At 31.5% G+C, this 22,724-nt stretch overlaps 1 protein-coding gene across 1 annotated transcript; it reads left to right on the forward strand.

Moving 5' to 3' along the window:
* The first annotated feature begins 133 nt into the window (after window positions 1–133).
* Window positions 134–22,724, forward strand: LOC124538307 (protein phosphatase 1B). The gene is made up of 4 exons (XM_047115336.1): window positions 134–1,290; window positions 2,703–2,820; window positions 20,603–20,723; window positions 21,020–22,724. Exons 1-4 carry the CDS (start codon window positions 478–480, stop codon window positions 21,126–21,128), a joined length of 1,161 nt encoding a protein of 386 aa, XP_046971292.1. The 5' UTR covers window positions 134–477; the 3' UTR covers window positions 21,129–22,724.

Consider the following 22,724-nt stretch of genomic DNA (forward strand, 5'->3'; position numbering starts at 1 on the left):
ATATTTTAATCAAAATTAAAGACGTACTTTTCAAAAGTTACTGTTTTCATGGACGACAAGTTTTTATTTCGTTAACCTTTTCCACATATTCTTTAGAACTTAAGTATATATATACTTTTTTATTGAAAACCAGTCATAGACAATTACTATTTATGTCCGCCATTCATTCTTTTGAGTTGCTTTTTCGTTTTACGATTTCGTAGAGAGCACCATTTGTCACCGAGTTCGACGCAACATCATAGCATTACAAATTACGTAGAAGCAGAATAAACTGCAAAATCATAACCTGGACTGATCAAAACTGTGCCAATAACAATTCAGTGTAACAAATTTATAATTTACCTGTGAGACGAGATCGTATCTTAGATCCAGTGATGCTTTTACTTGTCTTTAACGTTATCTGCCGCGACGTTTATTCGAGTGCCTGATGGTGTGGATACTATGTGCGAATAGCGAAACAATACAGCGGGACTCAGCATGGGGGCCTTTTTAAATAAGCCCGAGACTAAGAAATATAACGAGAACGGAGAAGGTAACGGTCTTCGCTATGGCGTGGCGTCGATGCAAGGCTGGCGCGTGGAGATGGAGGATGCTCACCACGCGCAACTCACTCTAAACGGAACTTTATCGGACTGGTCGTATTTTGCCGTTTTTGATGGCCATGCGGGTGCACGGGTGTCAGCTCACTGTGCAGATAATTTGCTCGAGAGTATCTTACAAACTGAAGAGTTTCGGCGTGATGATATAACGGAGGCAATCCGCGCCGGTTTCCTCGACCTCGACAAGAAGATGCGAGAGCTGCCCGAGCTTTCGAACGGTGAAGAGAAATCGGGATCGACGGCGGTGTGTGCATTCGTGTCGCCTAAGCAGATATATATAGCTAATTGTGGCGATTCCCGAGCGGTCCTGGCTCGAAACGGAGCTCCAATATTTGCTACACGAGACCATAAGCCGGAATTGCCTTCGGAAAAGTCTCGTATAGTGCAAGCTGGTGGTTCTGTTATGATACAGCGTGTGAACGGCAGTTTGGCAGTGTCGCGAGCATTAGGCGACTACGAGTACAAGAAGGTAATGGGTCGCGGACCTTGCGAACAACTCGTTTCGCCAGAACCCGAGGTGTCTGTGCACGAAAGGCTCGATTCAGAAGACGAGTTTCTGGTGCTGGCCTGTGATGGTGTATGGGACGTGATGAGCAACAAGGCTCTGTGCGCATATGTGCACTCATTACTTCAGCTCACGGATGACCTTGTGGCAATCACTAATCAGGTCATTGACACATGTCTTTATAAGGTAAATACTGAAACTGTAACTTAATATGTTATTACAACGGTCACAATTTGTTTTACTACATATATATCATATATTTCTTAATTCAAGGTTTTAATCTTGTTAGCCTTGCAGTAAATCAATGGTAACGTGAGACAATAGAAAGTCTTCATTATTAAATGTGTAGATATTCATATTATATATTAGAATACACACACAAATGGAATACAAAAATATTTAACTCATTTACTGGAAAATTATTACTTGTTTAAGTGACAACTTGAATACAAGTTACAATTACAATAATTTGGCTTTAAATAGTACTTGAATATCTTGAAGAAGTAATTATATCTGTTATTTCAAACAATATTTATTTTAATAAAATCTACTCTAATAATCTACTTATATAAAGCACATAAAGATGAGTGTTTAATAAAACCAATATGGTCTTAAAAACAGTTCCGATACAACAGATAAAGAAAGAAATAACTTAGAAGTATTAATAATTAGCCAATAATATAAGATTGTCATTTTTAATAATTGTTTTGCAAATAGCCCTTCATGGTTGTAATAAAAAATTACATGACCTATCGACATGTCTTAACCTGTTTGATCAAATAATCATTCAAATCGAGTGAATAAAGCCAATATTACAGTCATTTAAATGTAACAGGATTAGATATGATTATACAAATTACAATTTCTTAAAAAAAATCTATCTTTAGATTATTATCATTTGACAAAAGTTAATGTTTTCGTCCTTATATTATTTGTTTGTAATACATGATTTTGACACAAGCATTGAGGCAGCTATAAAAGAAGATAAACAGAGTAGTTGGGTCAACATAAAAAAAAACTTTATCTAATAAGAAATTTTGTCTGAATTTATATTACAAAATATAAACAAACAAGTATTCAAACAAGATATCTTGTTAATTTTTATGTAAGGTACTAATAGCTGTATTTAAAAAACAAATTGTTTAGTTTGGTTATACACCAATGACTGTATCGTAATTGATTTATCATTAGAATAAGATGGCATATTATAATTTTTTTTGGAAAAAATACAGTTATAGGTTTTTACATATATGATAGAAAACAATAGGGTATTGCTTTCATTCCATAGAAGAAATCGTGTCATTCTTTTAAGTCTGCATTTGTACAATAACAAAGCATTCATTCATAATGTCTCTTCAATAACTTTGATGTCATTCATTCTTCCTTGACGTTGAGTGTGCAGTTAGCTTTATTATTATTTTTTCTATTAAATTTTCATTGATTCATTACATCAATAAAACATTGAGCAATCATTATTTATTTCATATCTATTTAAAATTTTATATTTGTATTTAATATGTTTTTAAAAGCAAATTTCCCTTAGCATTATTTATTGTTGTGATACTAGAAAACAACTAATCAAGTCATTACCTTTTCAGGGAAGCAAAGATAACATGAGCATTGTTCTGGTGGTGTTCCCAGCTGCACCGAAGCCAGATCCTGAAGCTCAAAGAGCTGACCGGGAACTGGACGAGACGCTCCGACAACGGCTCACAGGTTGCTATTACTCTCTACTGCATGCCTGCGCCCAAACACGGACAGACAGACAGACAGACGACGATAGGAATAGTGGTAGCGAGGTGCAGGGTTAATATCCATAGTAGTTATTTTGCTCTTTTGGCACAATAATCGAATTTTTCTCGTAAGTTTGCGATATTTATCCAATTTAATGAGACATAGGAACATGCTGAGAAAAATACTATCTCTATATGCCCTAGGTACGTCTAAATCCTTGAGCAATACAATATGTACCATCTTAAGTCATTGTAGGTGAAGGTAAATATGCTAGTGATAGATTACAATTTTTAGATAATTATAAGTTTTACCACATTTATCAATGTGGTAGATTTTAAATATTATAAATTTATTTATATTTACGATATTATTACTAATCGAATTATTGATACAAAACAATAAATAGGTTATACATAAACGTCGACATTTGATATCTCCTTTAGGTTGCTTTGTTTTACAAGTACAATATGTCGTAATTCAAAAAAAACATACATAAATACTATAAAGTAAATAATAAATAATGAAGTTGCCTTAAAAGTGCTTTGTTTGCAGAGGTGATTCATATTGTGATAAAAAAAATATAATCAGTTTTATCGATATACGATCTCTGAAATGATCGTTAATTCTTTAATACGATATTCGCGTAATGATTGAAAAGTAAACTGTTATTACTATTCAAGGTTTAAAGTTTCAGAAAAATAAACATTGAATATTTATAACGATATTAATCGATTATTAAAATCGATATTATCCTTGGTAATTAAAAACGGCGCCGAATTTACCGTTGGAGTATTTTGTTGAAAGTTATTATCGAAACATCTTAAATACTCTTCCACTTGTATACACAAATTCAAGGATAAATTGATTAAATATAGTTTATAGATATAAGATGAAACTTAGAACAATAAATCGAATATTATGCCAGTTATATGAATTTAAAATGTTGTATGTGCCAAATTATTATTTAATCACATGCAATTAAATTGTATTTGTGACTTAGTAATTTAAAATAATAAAAACGTTACCATTATTGATAAATTCATATATTTCAGACTTGTACCTTGACCAAATGTCATAAAAAAAGTAAATATTACACTATGGTATAGATATTGTACGGAATATCGATTTCATAGGTTATTAATTACATAACATTGATCCTTAACCATAAAAATTACGTGATCATTGTTATTAATAGCTAGGAGGATTGTTTGTTATATAACAAAATGGTGTATTTCAATGGGTCGTCAGGATTTTTCCTCGTTTAGTAATATTTATAGATAAAGTTGCTTTAATCCTATTAGTAGCTAATCTTTGCATATCCGTTATTAAAATTATTGATATTGTCCATTATTTAGCCTTACATCTAGTGATGTAAGATTTAATAATAGACAATACTAAGGATCCAGGCAATAAGTATCATTTTAGCCACTCTGCTGTCAAGCCATGCTTCAGTTAATATTTGTGTTCGCTATAAGGGATGAGAGGTATAAAAGGGTCAAGAATAACACACTTAAAGGGTATATACAGTTACTCTTAGAGGGCTTACATATTAGTGGGTATATTCCGACAAATTGTCCATATGTTGATCTACCTTTTTAATGTCGTTTGACGGCCTTGCACGTCTAGAACTTACCATATAAGTATGCAGGGCCCCATTTCGTCTAACAATTTGCCAGTATATCGAAAACGTATCGAAAAACGATCGTTGTCGTTCAGCCGATTTCGAATTATACAAAGGAAACGATTCAGTTGAGGTTTGATGTTGTGGAATATATTCCGATTTGAGATCCTATCGTACTGGATATAAATAAGTAGAGCATAGTTCAGTTAATTTTGGTGATGGAATAGTCGAGGATATAACATGAAATAGTTGAATCGTATTACGTTCGTAGAATTGATCCCCAGATCTGATGTTTATTATCAGCCGAGATATTGGTAGGAAACCAGGCATTTGGTACATTACATTGCAACTAATTTCCTGGTTGTGGTGATTTAGTGTAATGAAAGCTCTTGTCACGAAATTATGTTTCATTATATTGACAGCATTATCAATGTTCTCGTGTATGTCAAAAAGTAGGGGAAAATTTAATACAAATACTGTTCATCATTTTATAACATCCATACATTTTATTGTATACTTACGTTAGTCGAGTTTTAATTCATTTAACACAATACAATAACCGAGTAATGTAATACGTATAAAATACACATCGATGCTTTTGTGGAATTATTGCATGATCTAGTTTAACGTATGACAGCTTTGCATGCTATGTGTCGTCAATAACTAATATTTGTAGAAGATGTACGTAGTTCACGCTTCGCAAGTTCTACTTATGGGTTCTGCACCTGCCTTTGTGTTAGTGTAAGTTTCACATGTGTGCGTTAACACCAGGGACTTGCGGTGATTAATATTATTCAAATGTTTTGTCAAAGTCTTGTGAGTACTATTTCAAGGTCGAGATCAACGATATATGTTACGTTTCGGATGTAAAAAGGTTTTACTACTGTCGTCTTTTGCGTTTTACTTTTTTTTTTAAGTACATGTTTAATACATTTTTTAATTATTATTATCGTTATACTTTATTCCTTTTTACATGGTACCGTATCTTAGATATAGTAACGAAGTTAAGGTTTATTATTGCTTTGGTTCGTTACTTTAAAATGAATACGGAGAATTCTTTAACAAGTCGTTATAGTTCTGTGTAGTCGATTTCAATAGAATTTGTGAGTTAAGAATTTTTCAAAAATGGAACACAGCTCAAATTGATTAAATGTCATTTTGAAAATATAGTTCATAGCTCCAAGCTATACATATAGTCACGGCGGTTAAACCGACATTGATTGACAAATGTGGTAGCCGGAAAAACCAAAAACCATTAGACATCCGTCACGTGACCACGAAAGTAAGCCGATAGGAATTGCATTCGTCTTAATCTCTTAACGATGTGATATACTCAGGTTGGATGCAATTTGGGTTGTCATTTTTCATTCTCACTAGAATAAACATAAAATAATCCTACGTGACATTGGCGAAATAAACTGAGCCATGTCGGCTCAACTACAAGCCATTATTGAAAAAGAATTGAAGACAGAAAGAAAGGTAGATATAATCTTACCTAAGTCATGTGCTTCGGACACAAGAATTTAAAGATGTTCTTGTGCCCGAACTCTACGGTTGTATCAACATTGTTTTATCAAAATAAGAGAATGAGTTAATTGAGATATGTTAAAAGATATATTGCACATACACATGCACACTTGTTAAAAACAATATCGCCGGTGCATTTGGATAGATAGTGCACATAATTCGGTCATGAGGATATTACCTTTTGTTATATAAAGGTTAGTAGTAATCAAGTTAGGGAACATGTTGTCGACTACGATTATCATTACCGAAGTACGGTTATCGTCACGTTTTCTAGCTTGTACGATTTCTATTGAAATAGACTGTATACAAAACCGTTGTCACGTAAACAATATCGAGTCTAAGCGTTTTGTTTAGTAGTTTCCACGACACGCGATGTTTTATTACAATTTCTTAGAGGTTATTTTTTTTTTTTGTTTATACCTCGAAACCATAGTTGTTTGAACTTTGATTTTAAGTTTAATGACTTATTATAATTTATATGTATTCTAACGCCGTACAGAAATACTAAGTACATAACGTCTTAGCTTCCTATGTGTGATGGTGTCTATGGGCGTGTGACCGCTTATCATCAGGTAGCCTATTTGCCTGTCCGCAAACCTATTACATGAATGTACATATAATAATATATCGATTATTTAAAGTAGACCGACGAGTCTTCTCAGCTGATATGTTTTCAATCAAGATATAGACTCAACTTTTATACTGAAATAGAACATAGAATACTTATGTATTTATTTTGAATTTGATGACCAGCTTAATGCGACTGACGTGCTATGGGTTCCGTATAACCGTTTGGTTTGTACATTTTATTGTTTTTAATACCTACCAGTCCCGGCTGCATATGGCTCCAATACTTACTTTAATTAACTTTAAGAGTGAAGAACAATAATAAAAACAAAAAATTCTAGATTTTTCCGGCTAGGAGAGTTGTTATTCTCGACTTTTCGCTAATACGATATTCATGTTTTGTACGATAAACATTCGTCTTGAATCACTCTGTATATTTATGTCAACTCCATTAAAATCCATTTCCCAGTTTAAGAAATCTAAGCGTACAGATATTGGAAAGCGACTTTGTTTTGAAGTTACTATGTATGGATTACATAAGGAATATAATAGCGTACTACTCGTAATACCGTAGCCATAGTCAAAAGTATTCACTATAAAATAAAAAAGTATTTAAACTAGTATATTTAGTTTTGTTGAAGTTACTAAACGATATAATTCTCGACAGAACGTTAGGGTATCGTAGCATTCGAGGCGAATCATAATAAATATACAGACCACACTGCTCTTATTCGCTTGTTTCTCATTTTCAATTCAGCCTCGTGAATATACTTTTATTACGAGTGGGCTTAATAATGGTCGAACGAGATATAGCTAACTTAAAAGTTGCGTAGGACGATAAAGCACTAAGACGAAACATATTTGTCATTTTAGTTCTTACTGATTCTTTTTAAATTGACCCTTCAAAAGTATGCATCATAATCGTACTGTAAAACAGTTTCTTTTTACCGACTTATTTGCAATGCGTTTGACCTATGCGTTATTAACTTGTTATTGATGAATGGTGTTTTTTTAAATAATATTTAATATGTGAAATAGAGTTCAATTCTATTGAGATAGAATTTTAAGTGCTTTAAAGTTGATAGTTATACGTATATCTATATTAATAAATTAATTTTAATTCGGACCAGGTCCGAGTCATTTTATTCAAATATAAATGACCAAATTTTAAAAATATCCTTTAAGATTTTAAGTATTTACTCATAATATTATAATATGTCAAGAAAAATGGTCGTAAATATGATTTGTATAGACGTTGTCAATTACCTAGATTCTTTATTGTCATGCCATTTTTACCTCGTACGTAACGTACGTAACCCTTTCAATAGCTATAGTTTTAATATATAGTACAAAAATATTTAATAATTAGATAATAATTACACATCACACCCTCCGTGATATTATTCGTTTTTAATTCACCTGGTATACAAAAATACAAAAAATAATCAAATAATACTATGAATTTAAATTAATTAATTATCTTAATTATCTTATTATATACGAATTTAAATAATTATCTAACATACGATAATAATTTCATTACTTATAGGTAAAAAGTAGAAAAAATCTTAATAGTAGATAGTTAATATACTAATCTTTACTCAACCTATACAACCTTTTCTCATAATACAGATCCGAATTCCGAACGGTTTGTGCCTAATAAAAAAAAATAAAATTCTAAATGATTTTTGCGTGTTACTAATACAAGTAGCATAGACAAATCATTATTAATTTCATGCATTTCCTATCAGATTATAATGGAATGATTCATATCGCATTGATGTAAGCTCATGACGATATTCCCATCAGATTTGTTTAGTTGAATCATACATAAATCAAATCATAATTAGTACAAATGTATAAATGTTACCATATACAAATAGTATCAATTGTAATATATTTTTTATTTTCTATGTGTGTTATGTATTAAATGCACTTTGAATAGTATTGCTGAGATATTGAATCGACGTTTTTTTTTACATTAGTGTGCCAAAATTGGTGATAATAAGTTTGTGAAAATATCTGAAATGTCATGCCAGGTGCATTTTTTTTATCTTTGACGTCTTGCGATTCTATATATGAATATTGTAACATTTTTTTTACTTTATATGGTATTCTATTATAATTGATGGTATATATTTTATATTTATGATTTTAAGGTTAAACAAAATAGTCTTATTACAATGAATTAAAGAAATAGATGAATATACGATATTTTCCTTTTGAGTTTAGTTTTTATGTATTATACAGATATTTACACTAGCTGAGTACACTAGTAATATATTGAATTCAAACTACCATACTGTGACGTAGTCTAGTAATAGTTTGGGCCAGTGTGTTCCCATTAATCAGCTCCGTCTTAAACACAAGAAGCACTCGTGTGCAAGCAGTGCCCTCTAAACAAAAATATGTTTACAAAACCTTCTGTGTCGTCTCAGACTCAGCAAGGCACTTGGGCTTTTTTTGCACTCTAGGTTAAGACGGGGTAAGCCTTATGTATCACGAATATGTGATTTCCTCTTTACAAGATATAATGTCCCAATATAAGATACATTTCGTCAATTTAACCTTTGTGATATTGTGTAGTGTAGCGTAGTAAACGAATATATCTCTTACTCATAAATAAATTTTATTATACTTAAACATAACTGTAAGCGATCTATTTACATTGTTACGATTTTATTATTAAAGTACGTTTTAAATTAAATAAATCGTTTCATTGCTTTAGTCCAAATCCTGTTTTATTTATTCGTCGCGTTTTGGTATATTGTTTAATTTATTTCGATAAAGGGTTAAAGCAATGAACGTAGGCACGTCCTCGCGTTGCGATGTTTTACAATCGAATGATGTGTTGAGGCGTTTTACGTTGATATAAGAGGCGAAGCCGTATGACGCATCGAGTAATCCTAGTTCTCTCTATCGATCCTATTTGCGATTTGTCAGCGGACGGTCAGGGCTGACGTGCGATTTAGATCAAGGGGCCAATTCTACTCGACTACGATACGTTCCCGATTTTATTCCGATCCAACTGCGATAGGGTTCAACGGTAATGATTATATTTCGATTTAATTATATTTTATTAGTAGAATTTCCCCTGAGATACGAATTTGAACGATGCATCTCGATTTAGGGGGAAGTAGATAAATAAAAAATAAGTGTCAATTGTCAAATTCATAAAGGAACTAAAAAAAGTTCTTCTTATAGTTTTTCTTTGGTATTGGCAGCCCTGTTTTCTCTTACGTTTCGATTAAATACGGTATGTATCTCCAGTGATTATATTAATCCAGATTTTTACGGATAAGGTTTCATTTATAGCGTAAATAATGTAATTAGAATTTATTTATAATTGAGCTTAGCTTAGCTAGTGGGGCAATCAGTGTCGTTTAGTATTCTACCTTGTAAGAATTCCTTTTTTTTATAATTTGAGAATATGTTTAATATTAACTGGTAGCTATATTCCTCCCAGCTTTGCAGGGGTGGAATAAGTGTCTACATTAGTTTTATAAAAGCCTTCGTAGACGCTTATGGGAGAAACATACAAACACAGAGACATACTTATAGAAACATCTTTTATTTTTGCGAATATGGTTCGATTAGTGAGAGTAATGATTCGGCTAATTCATTTTGCTCGTTTTCGGTATAGTTTCTCATTTTTACTAACTGTGATAACTTCAAGTCTGATTCATATAAGACAATTTTGATATTATACGAGTAACATGTTCCTACTTGTTTTTTTTATATAATTTTATGGCACTTATACACTGAAAGAAAATTTTTCTTTTTCATGAAATAAGAAGTCTTTTTTTTACTATTTACAAGTTACATATTAAAATTAATTCAGCAAAAATACGTCGACGTTTTACTGCAACATCTTTTCGCTCCTTAGTAAAAATTTGACATGTAAAATCTATGCAAAGGAGCGAAATAAGTCACCATTTAATTACAGATTAATAATATATTATACTTACATATAAATCTTAAGATGTTATTTTCTTATAGAGTATTTGAAGTCATCTAATGAGCGAGTCTGTTACGTATCGTGATATTCGATAAAAACAAACGCACCAACGGATTTTAAACGCACGTATAATATCATAATACTCGTAGTTGTGTTGCTTAATTCATATTAATCTAATTATATACACATAAAACTAGCTTAACCTTACGTCACAACGCTTATATAAAGGTTACGTCAAGGTCGTAAGGTTTCAAAAATCGCCTCAGAATAACGACCTGTGTTTTTTTTGTTTTGTTGTATTTTAAGTCTTGTTATGTTAATAATAAAGACTAAAATTATATTAAAAAAATGTTTACGTGATATGAAAGAGTATTTAACGGAGTACATAAAAGAGCGTACGCATGGATTTATTACCAATCGTAACGTTTAAAGTAAATCTAATCTACGAATCTGTAGTATTATTTGCGTGTGTTTTCGAAATGAAATAACTGTAACAATAATGTATGTATACTTCGACATTATTGGTCCGGTTGACTTTAAATATCACATTATTATTACCTTTTTGACGTTCAATCTCACTAAGAAAAGAGGAGGGAGGTCTCGTAAAGTAGAAATTTACAAATATCAAGGGCTAACTTTGTATGAACTTGACCCCTGCGAAGTCAGTACAGTTATATCATATTAAAACAGAAAACGGTATACTATGATTTACTTGATTTGTTTTGATTTGACGATAGGTTTTTGACACATCCTTATTCGGCCAGAATTATACAGGCATTCGATCATTATTTGATAATGACATTTGAAAGTCTTGTCCTAAAGATCCTGTTACACAAATAAAGCCTATGCCATAGTACATGACCATGTATATCGATAAAAGTGAGTTAATATTCGACATTGTTAGGATTAATACAAGAGAGTTAAAAATTTAGACAAATTGATATCCTCCTTCATTTTGAAGTCGGTTGAAAATTCGTAATAATTTTATGTGATTATTACGTGTAGGTATATTTTTTCATTGATGACAAAGTTTAACTACTGTGTTTCTTGCCGGTTCTTATATCTAGATTAAAAACGAGTTGTAGCTTATAAAGGTTAAATGGTGTGATTACTTGGATTTTGATTTTGAAACGAAAAAAAGTAGCCCAAAGATGCGACTCTGTTATTGTGCGGAGAAATGGCGCCAGCTTTATTCTTGCGCAGTACGTGAATTAATATCAGTAGTATAAATATAAAATAACATGTTTTATTTAATTATATAATAATACAACGTTCTTATCAGGCTCTTATCAAGTTGTAAGTAATTATTTGTAGACTAAACTAGAATAGGTTCGTTGAAAATGAACGATCCGTTGATCGATGCATTTTATGATTAAAATATAACTTAAAATATGATTAGCGGGTTCAACCGTATAGCATTCATATCCAAGGCTCGTCAGCTAAAAATACACTTTGTGGTTTTTATATGTTTACTAGCGCCCCGGCTTCGCACGGTTGCAATGCTGATACGTAATATACTGCAGAATGTCTTACAATGTTCACAGTTGTTCAGCCATTCTCTACTATATTGTGCATGTATTTTATTACCTTCCTCTTGAGTCATTCTATGTATTAAAAAGAACCGCATCAATACCGTTGTGTAATATTAAAGATCTAAACAAACATAGGGACACACAGCAAAAATCGGTAGGTATAGTACGACACAAATTAGATGTAGCATCGGAAAATGCAATGGAATAAAAATAAAACCGATTACTGCCGATTTACACAGCCAACAGAAATATCTCCCTATCGCGTCATTCGACGCTATTCTTCGCTATAGATTCTCGCGTCAGAGAAAGCAAGTGCATGTAAATCGACGTGTCAAATTGACGAAAATATTAGGTCATATTACAAGTTATTACGCTTGTGCAAAGATCATATTCGCATGAGAAATAAATATTGATAATTTATGATAGCGTACTCAATTCAGATGTGATCGGTTTTACGAATTTTGCCGATGCGACATCTAAATTGTGTCGTACTGTACTCTTAAAAGTCGTGGTTAGACAGCGTGTAAATTGCTGGACCTGCTTTTGCAGCTTGAATTATTTTGTCATTCAACTAGATTGTGAGAGTCTTTGACACTATAAACTTTGCCGTTTCATAAATTCAAAACATTTGTAAAAAAACACATCGGTAAAGAAAGATTACTATTAAAAACCACATTATATAGATGATAAAAGCGTCATCTAATAGGTACCTGTTGACTTCAGGTATTACATTCATATATAATTGTATTTAACCAACAAAACTGTATTTTTAAATGTTGAAAACGAGCAACTACTGAACTGATTTGAACTGTTTCTTGCCGGTTGTTCTCGGTAGAATCTGCATTCGGAACCGGTGGTAGCTTCACTTAATATAGTTTGTTATATGACGATTCATCTGAAGAAGAGATAAATGAACCCAAAGATTTATAAGCCCTGAGGCTTTAAAATTTCATACGATTCGCCAATAAAGTAGCTCTGCTATCGTTCATAATGTTATGAACAGATTGATATATCTTTATTTATAATACAAGATTAGAGAGTGAAGCTTTGCATTAAGTTTATAAACATTGCATAGATGTTAGACTTAGGGGTTGCCAGGTTCTAGCCGGATAAGTTTCTCTTTTGACGGTCTCGTCTGGTCAAATATTTACATGTCCGGTATTTACGGCTTATGTTAGAGGTTAGTTTAGCAAGGATTTAGAGATATGGAGGCGGTGGGGGTAAGAACTGAGTGGAGGTGACTTATTATATTTTAAATAATTTTATAAATTTCTTACTAGAGGTTTTTAATAAGTTATTGCTTTACATAGTAAATTATTTCAAATTAATTGCTGATATAGATATATTATACTAATATACATATACTTGTATTTTACCATATATGCACATTAAACATATTATACCTTTTGTGGTCGTACCAGGTAAACTGTAAAAATATATGCATATCGGTTTTCAACAGCCGCGCGATTGAAGTGACAGACGCTTGTGTTCTTATAGAACATATATGATTAACGTGTGTCGTGATTGATACATGTATGTCAGTCATGTACTATATCCTATCTTCATATGTACATACTTACGTACACATGTATACACGTAAATATAGCAAGTACGCCTGTGTGTGTTCATACATCATAGCATTCATATCACAATCGTAGAATGATACTTAGTATAAATCAAAATTTTGAAATTTGCCCTATATTCCAGTATTTTTCAAATGTGAAAATTATAATGTGTATAAATATTTCATGTTAAAACTTAGGGCTCCATAATGGAATAGCATCGGTGCATCTTAGCGCATTCTACATTCTACTAAGTCGCCTCGGGCGATGCCCCGTTTCTGACCCTATTATGAGACGTAGTAGGTACATAGATTCTTTGCGTGAAATAGGCCACCCACTTGAAACATTTTAATATAACAACAAAAAATGGTTTTATATTTTAGTGTAAATTTTAAATAATTTTTTTTTTATTTAGATATTCGTAACTTCGTACTAATCTTAGGAATATCCTAAGATTAGTTAAGTAGTAGTTCCTAAGTACCTAGTAGTAGTTAGTTCCTAAAGATTAGTACATTATTTGATATTATTACGTAAAAAATAGGCGAGCTATTAGCAAATCGCTTGGAAATTAGAATACCTTCATTTTGAAATGAGAATAGACCACAAACTCAAAATTAAAATAAAAGCTTTCTCAATGCTCATATTACGTTGTCAAACTCTGAAAAAAAAAGTCACAATTTTATTTAGTAAACGACATAAAATACTTGATTCGAAAAGGTATTTTAAAAAATTAATAAAAACCACTATTTCGACAACAACAACTGATTGCTTATTATATTGACAAAAATGAACTAATTGTTAAAGTAAACATACACGGTATGATAAGTAAAGTCCACATCGATTGCGCTTTTCATCTTCGCATCACTCGTTAACAAAAGGAATAAAGTTAATTATTTTGTTACGTTTAATACTACATCGTCCTGTAATTATAAAGCAAACGATGATTACTCGTCAGTGCGTATTAGGCTATTTGACTGTTTTTTAAAATCCATTTTATATTATTTAGTAGAGGTTATGGAACCCTGTAAAAGTAGATTTTTTTATTTCTAGTACATATTTGCCGGAAAATATCATATTAAAAATTCCATATTTAAATAAAGCGCGAAAACGCTACTTGGACAATATGGCGCTGCAATGGGGTCGGTGACGTCACTTTGCTGTATTTTAATCTGTGGTACATACCTATAGAAGAAAAGCAAGGTTTACAAGAAAGTGACTTCATTATAAGCCCGGCCAATCAGGAGCGTTTTGTGTCACGTGACTAACGTTTGAAAAAATGCATTTTTATTTATTGATTTTTGAATAAATTAAGTATTATTTTCAAGTTTCGTTAGAAAATAACCATTTTTAAACTCATAATATACACTGATTACAATAATTCACAATTTATTTTTCGCATTGTCAAATAGCCTATTATTTTGTACTAGCAACCTGCCTCGGCTTCGCACGGACGAAATAATATGACATCACAGTAGAAACTTCTAAAATGATAAGTGTTTCTTTACGAATTTGTCCATTTATTATATATAAATACATTATTTTGGAATAACTCTATCTATTAAAAAAACGCATCAAAATGAGTTGCGTAGTTTTAAAGATTTAAGTATACAAAGGGATATAGGGACAGAAAAAGTGACTTTGTTTTATACTATGTAATGATAATGATTACATCCAATTTGATTTTATTTTGACTACACGACCGTGAATTTTTCATTAAACCGCACAAAGAGCATGTGACTTATCGAAAACGGGCGCATCAAATGTGTGCTCGTTTTCGGAGAATAACTATTTATGGTATATTCTATTGATTGTTTGCACTGCCCCGGTATTTCGCGGCCTTTGTGCTTCATTATTTATATGTGATGAGCCGTATTCTATCATCATTGAATTCGAATAATAATCGGTAGAATTATGTATTAAATTGTATAATAAAGGTGTTTATAATATTTTACCGTAGAATTTAGGCTATATCATTTCACAGGAACGCTTTTTTGCTGCGAAAGTTAGATTTTTGTTATTTGTAGATACTTCCTAGTCAGATAAAATGATATAAGATTATAATCAGTATAGTTTAATAGTGTTCCTGGGCTGTACTTTTGTGAGCATTCGGCTATAAAGCGACTCGACTTTTTTTCGTCAGTGCGTAATTTATCTTCAACTATACAAATACATAATAACACAAATACAAATAATACAAATATACAACATTATATATACTACAGATGTCTATGACCATCTTCGCATTTATCAAAAATTATAATTTCAAACTAAATATCAATTAAATTCACATTTTATTTACTTGAAAGGAACGATAATATCAATAAAATATTATATATAGTATTACAGTAAGATATAGCCTAATTTAAAATTCTTCGTTAATAATTTCGATTTTGTCAATAATAATCTTTTCTATAGAATCAATAATTAAAAAAAGTCATTTTATAACTTACTTAAAAGTACAGTCGTGGAAGTAGAAATGCCACCGCTTATTTAATTTCTGTTCACTGTTAGCTTAGGTCGTACATTTGTCTGGATAATTTATGACATACAAAAGTGTGTCAAAATGGCGTTATTCAATTAAAATAAAAAATATATATAAAATAGTCGGTCTGAAGACTCTCTAGTCTCTTTAAATTCTGTTTACCTCATTAAAATAATATTAATATGATGGGATGGGTCAAAGTTTGATTTTTATTATTCAATTGATATTATGCTGAGGATGTTCTGATGTCACACCGCGGCTCGTGCAACTGAATCATAGAAATCAATAATTGCTGCGTAAATACATTTAGCATAAACATATTCGATATCATTAAACGACTGCCTCGTTGGTAAAGTGGTCGAAGATTCCGAGGTCTTAGTTAAAGTCAACTAGGTTTCGGAGTTTAATACATAAAAAGTTTTTGGGTTTTTCTGTTTGATATTTCTGATAAAACACACAACACGTCTACTTTTAGCAGCACAGTTTCATGGAGTTGACATCATATATACCTGTGCCTCTTAACGTACGTAAAGCTGTTTGTCATGCGCCAATGAATGCCAACCCATCGTATGCTTAGAATTCACTTGTGGTATCGCACAGAATCGTGCACAGTTATAATATGTCCTGTGCAGTTTGCTAGTCTAAAGTATCACTTAAGAATGACCTTACTGGTCGAAATCATCATACAGTATTTATTTGGATATTAGTTACTCAATCACATTCTTCTGAACGGTTACTAATAATATTTGTGTTTTTTTTTTTATTCGAAATCAAAAATAAATACAATTTTAAGTGTATTGTACGTGTAAGTATTATGAGAATGTATAATTTGTCAAACAAACATTGTGTTACATTGTGGACGTCGCAGGCCTGAGGGCTTAGCCAAGTTGACATTCTACAATCGTAATCGCTAATAGAAAACTAAACAAATGTATGGGCATGACGTCATCTCAACGCTAAGTCACGTGGTCAAAACAAACGAATAGAAAAGTCGTAGACAAGTTGACAATCGTTCAAAGTGATAGAATTGAATGTAATCGTTTCTACAACGATAATCGCTAACTCCATACAAAATGGTAGCCAAGTTGCAGTTTTGACAAGCGCGGACGAAAAGATTTCGAAGATTTTGATCGATAACTAAGCGATCTTTAAGACCCAATAGTTAACGCTAAAAAATGGCGTCTTATATGATGACCGACAAGAGTTTTGTTTATTAAACCTAATTTTGAAACATTTTTACCTTTTTAATGCATACTTTAAATATGTTGTGGTGTGCTCGTAATGAAAAAGTGCGGTTTAGGCGCAAAAAAAAACCATAAATCATCAGTGCAAGAAGAAAATACTTTCGGCTAGATAAAACTATTTTCGAAGCCCTTTGTCGTGAACGATACGACACAAATTTCGTTAAAAGGAACAAAAGAGATTCTTTCTAAAGTTAAGGTAAGTGATTAATAATCTGATTGATATTTTTTTATAATTGTTATGAGCAGTCGCAACACATTCACACTTAACATAAAGTGTGCGACATATTATTAAGTATATATTTATACATATTATTGTGTACATAAATATATAATAATAATATCATAAATACCAAAAAATACTAAATATTGCAATATTAAATATTCTATAATATAGTATATCTTTTTATTGGACATGTCTATCATAAATTTAATTTCCGCAATTTTTGTGTTTTTGTAGGTGCTGTGCACTTTTAGTTTCCTAACTAAAGGATCAGCGAAATGATGGTGTCAATCATCTTGCCCAATGGATTGTGCATGCATTAGAAGTTTTTAATGCTTTGAACCACTGCTATCATAGAAAAATGGATCATGTATAGGAAAACTCAACAAGATACAGCATTTATAAGAGTAAATATTAAACATTACAATATTTAAATTATCAAGTGCGTTTAATAAACATAACATTTTAATTTACAAGGATACTAAGAAGCTTTGACTCTTCCGGTGTAATACATCCCATCTATAACAGTTTACTTGTGACTAACTAAAATTTTAAAATAATTTTCAGGTGAGTATGGATATCCACAACACCCTTGGCCGATGACAACTATCCTCAATGCAGTTCATGACTTTAGGGAAGAAATGCATGTGCAAGCTCAAGAGTGCTGTTTTGTATTACTCAAAGCACAGTGGAAATCTTTCCTGTAGAGACAGGGTTCTTCACTATTGTATGTAGCTAGCAAAATTTAAAATGGCATGTTGTTTATAATAAGATATAGCTTTGCAAGCTAGTCTTACCACCACCCCAACCACTTACCGCTGCATATGATAAAATTATGCAAGATCCCACACCCATTGCCTTTGTAGGTAATCAAAGTGAATCTTAAGAATAGCCATGCTAAGTTGTTTATTGAATAGGATATAGTTAGTTTATTTAACCTCTATTATGATTTTATTTTACATTTCCTAATTATAAATTAACTTTTTATGTACTTTTTATTTAATTAATCTCATCTAAATAATAAGTTATTTATTGTTTTTATTAATAATAAGTATAGTGATTGTATTTTAAACAGGTCCAGTTTTTATTTTAAATGTAATGTATTTAATAATAAAACAAATTTATTATTACAACCAATTTTTTTATTATATAAATGAAAACATTTACATTTATAATCAAACAAAATCCATTATTAAAAATATATATATATAATTTAGTAGAGGTATGTACATAAGGACAAAAATAAAAAAAAGTAGGTAAAATAGGATTTCTTAAATATTACAAAAAATAATTTCATGAATTAAAAAATCAAAATACAAAGCCAGAAACTCAACTGATTGTTTATAATGAAGTCAATTATTAATGATAATAATAGAAAACTGTAAAATGATAATTTTACAGTGGTTTTTATGCCATAAGGTTTTTCCACATTTTTTCTTTTAGCCTTGTTACTACTCCACACACATGAAGCTCAATAATTCTTCTAATTCCAGCCACAGTCAGTCTGTTTTAATTCGGCCTTGAGTCTCTTGATGGGGCCTCGTTATATTGCCATAACTAGAACAAGTTAAAACTATTAGAAAAGTAAATATACCCTATATTGAATAAGTAAAAAATAAAATACAATTATGTTTTGTTTGTTTCGTAAATGGTAATATTAGTTCGTGTCGCATATCACATCATTGTTTATGTTTCAAACTTTCAAGTGTTAAAGTATTAGAGATTTTCAAATAAAGAAAGATATTTATGAAATAACTAATAATTATCGTACCTTTCCATGAATTCCAATAAAGCTGCAAATTCTTCTGGGCTTGCTTAAGATTTATATTCCATTCTATAAAAGTTATCACACCATTTAAGGTATCTTTTATCCTTAAGCAGGATAATAACATAAAATTTCGAGTCACAGTAATGTTAAATTACGTTCCGCAATAGAATATTGTCATAAAGGAATTACTAATTACATGCACCCATATACATACATACTTCATTTACTTATTATTTTATCACATATTCTTCCAAATTTCAAATTAAAACAAGAGTTTATCTTGCGTATAAAGTTTACAAATGCAACTTTGATGTTAATTTGACGTTAGTAAGAACGCTAACCATAGACTAAAGTGTAGGTTTTTTCTAAGTTCATTGTAGAATGAGCGATCGACTCAGTCGTGTCAATTTGGCTAGCAACTTATCGTTTTCTATAATCGCTTACGCCGAAGCGTTAACGATTGTAGAAAGAGATTCGATATGAAACGAATGTAACTTGGCTAGGCCCTCAGTATCGACTATTCGATTGCATTTCCAGTAATATTGGGGAAGTACGGTCTGCCTTTCATACATATATTACGCCATGGCGTTGACCTGTCTGTAAAAAGGGTTATTAGAGCCCATTTTGTTTTCAATACTGATTCTAGAATGAAATAATTTGAAATTCAATCTCGATCTCTACCTGTTATCATACGTACATTTGTAGGATAAACTTGGCGCTTAGTGTAAACAGAAAATTATCAATAATACTGTTATCAATTGAATAAAATCAATGTGAAAGAAAACTATTAAAACGAATTGGATTTAGTTTGATATGAACTAAACTGGACTTTAATGGATATAGGCTTTTTACTATCCCTTTCCATACCGAACACTAATCTCCAAAACGCGAGCGAACTCACTGGCGACTATAAGTATTTATATATACCGTCAAAGCTCGTAGTGTATTGGAAAATATAGCGTATATTTCTACAAACATACGAACAAAAACAGTAAACATATTATTTATCACACATTATTTAGATCTCGATTTATCATTGTTTTTTTTTTTAATTTGTCTTGATTCTTGTCACTTGCATAGGTAGTGTTATATAATAATGCATTATAAACAAAATTTAATTAACGGTCAACGAGGAAGTTTTAATAACACTTACTTGTTAAAATAATATGTCAATTTATTCCAAATTATTTAAGCGCCACTGATTTGTCATCATCTTTTAATAAAATCTGTTATTGACGGTGTTTAATTGCATTCGATTTAATTTCTTTTTATCTGTATTCCAGTCCTGCTAGAGCAAAGCGCTGGACAAGAAGAGGACACTTCCAACCACTTCTCCCACGTGCTCAAAGAACTCGTGAAGGAGAAAATACCCGGTCTGCCACCCGGCGGTGGTCTCGCTGCTAAGTGAGTAGTTTTGCTTTTATCAAATACACTCAGGTTAAAGAACCTTTTTTATTTATTACTCATAAATAACCTTACTGTACAATGAGCAATATAACTTATATACAATGTTGGTTTCAATGGTAAAATCTGTATATATTTACCTATTAATATTATTGTTATTTCCTTACACGTGCACGAGTATAAAAATGTTTTACCCAATCCTCTGTCTAAGTTATAAGTTCCGTAACTACAAAATTGTTAATTGCAATATTATGTGCAAATGACCGAAGTTTGAACCGTGATCGTATCGTTTCCAGGCAAGCGCTGCTGGACAAGATATACAGGGAGTTCTACCCGGACCACACTGACAGCTCGGAGAAGTTCGACTGCCAAGCCGAGCTGGCGGACGCCTTCGGAGCCAACTAGAACGCCATGCCGGGCCTTACGTAATTGAGTCTTAAAACATTCGCCACAAGGACGAAAATCCTTCGCCGGTAACTAACTTCCGCTTAATAAAACATATCTCTATTCTTGATAGATAAATTCCTATATATCAAATTAAATTAGTTCAATTTATCGTTTCGAGATTTATTCACAGATAAAAAAATAAATAATCGTCGATACTATTTCTTATCTGTATTATGGACCAAAAGTAGTAAAGTTTTTGAAATGAAATCGTTGGTAATCTTTATGGAATTTTGACTTTCATATGCATAAAAGTCGTTGTGACGTCTGAGAGTATATTCTGGTATAGAAAGTTTTAAGCCTCAATAGCGTAAGCGGTTTCGTTTTGTAAAACAAACATATATTTTTTGCAACCGCTGAAGTATATTCGTCATTAAATTGTGTAAATCAAAATATATTTCCCAACGGATGAAGATGCAATCCTAATGGTATTTTGGCTGGATATACTTGAGCGTTGTTATAGAGCAGAGACGCTCTCACACTGCGGAGTGTTTGACAACTTGTTTTTGTACATAAAATAAACGCGTCTCGAAATGAATGCAGTGTGAATGCGAATCTGTTTTGTTTGGTCTCTCCGTCTATGTCGATTGTCGTTAGATTTTAATCGCTTTGTAAAAAATCCCGCTTCTATCACCATACAGATGCTTGTCTATAGAAAGATAAGTGATTATGGTAGGCTAAAGCGGCAGCAACATAGTCGGGGAATAACCGAGCATAAAGAAATTTTAATATTTAAATACTCTAGCCTTATCTGCTGTGGATTGAGTCATAGACGAAATTTTTTTCTCCCTAAGATAAGGTTATGTGTCTTTATTTCTTACAATGCAATCCACGGCAGTGTTTCACCTGAAATTATTAATTGGAAAATGCGGCACTATACGGCACAAATTTTTAATTTCTTCCGGACAATTTTTCCTAGTACAATAGTTTTAAAAAAATATATAGTATAATAATTGTAAATCAAAGTCTGTAATTAGATTTTCGGTGTACGTTTCATTTAATAAAATTCATCCCTTGTTCTGTTCAATTGACATTCATGTCATGATACTAGATGTGTTATATAGTGATTCGATTTAAATAAATAATAAAAAGTTTGAACTTATTTCGAACCTCTTTATTTTGTGTTGTCTATATCGGTTTGAGCCGTGTTAATAATCTGTGAACTCTCGCAGCATTGAGAAGAACGGCAATTAAAATGTAATATTGTAATTTATTAATAAAATTTCTAAACAATAAGATAATATAAAAAAATCGATCAATTACAAAATTAAGTTAATCCATCAGATAATAAAAAAACAACGAGAAGAACATTGTTCTGTCGTAATTGTATATATAAACTTAATTTATATACAAAGAGCGAGATTTTGTTGTTACTTTTGTTTGTACAAAACAAATGCGAATAACACCAAAAAAATAACATTATGATTATAACGAAAATTATTATTATATGTATCTCCCCCACCTATAAGTCTGCGATAGTTCACAGATAACAAAGCCTTCTTATATTTCAGTTAGGCCAGTCACTGTTAGTGTTTGAATAAAACTTTAGTTGTAATA

This window comes from Vanessa cardui, chromosome 20, assembly GCF_905220365.1.
Source record: "Vanessa cardui chromosome 20, ilVanCard2.1, whole genome shotgun sequence".
Lineage (NCBI taxonomy): Eukaryota > Metazoa > Arthropoda > Insecta > Lepidoptera > Nymphalidae > Vanessa > Vanessa cardui.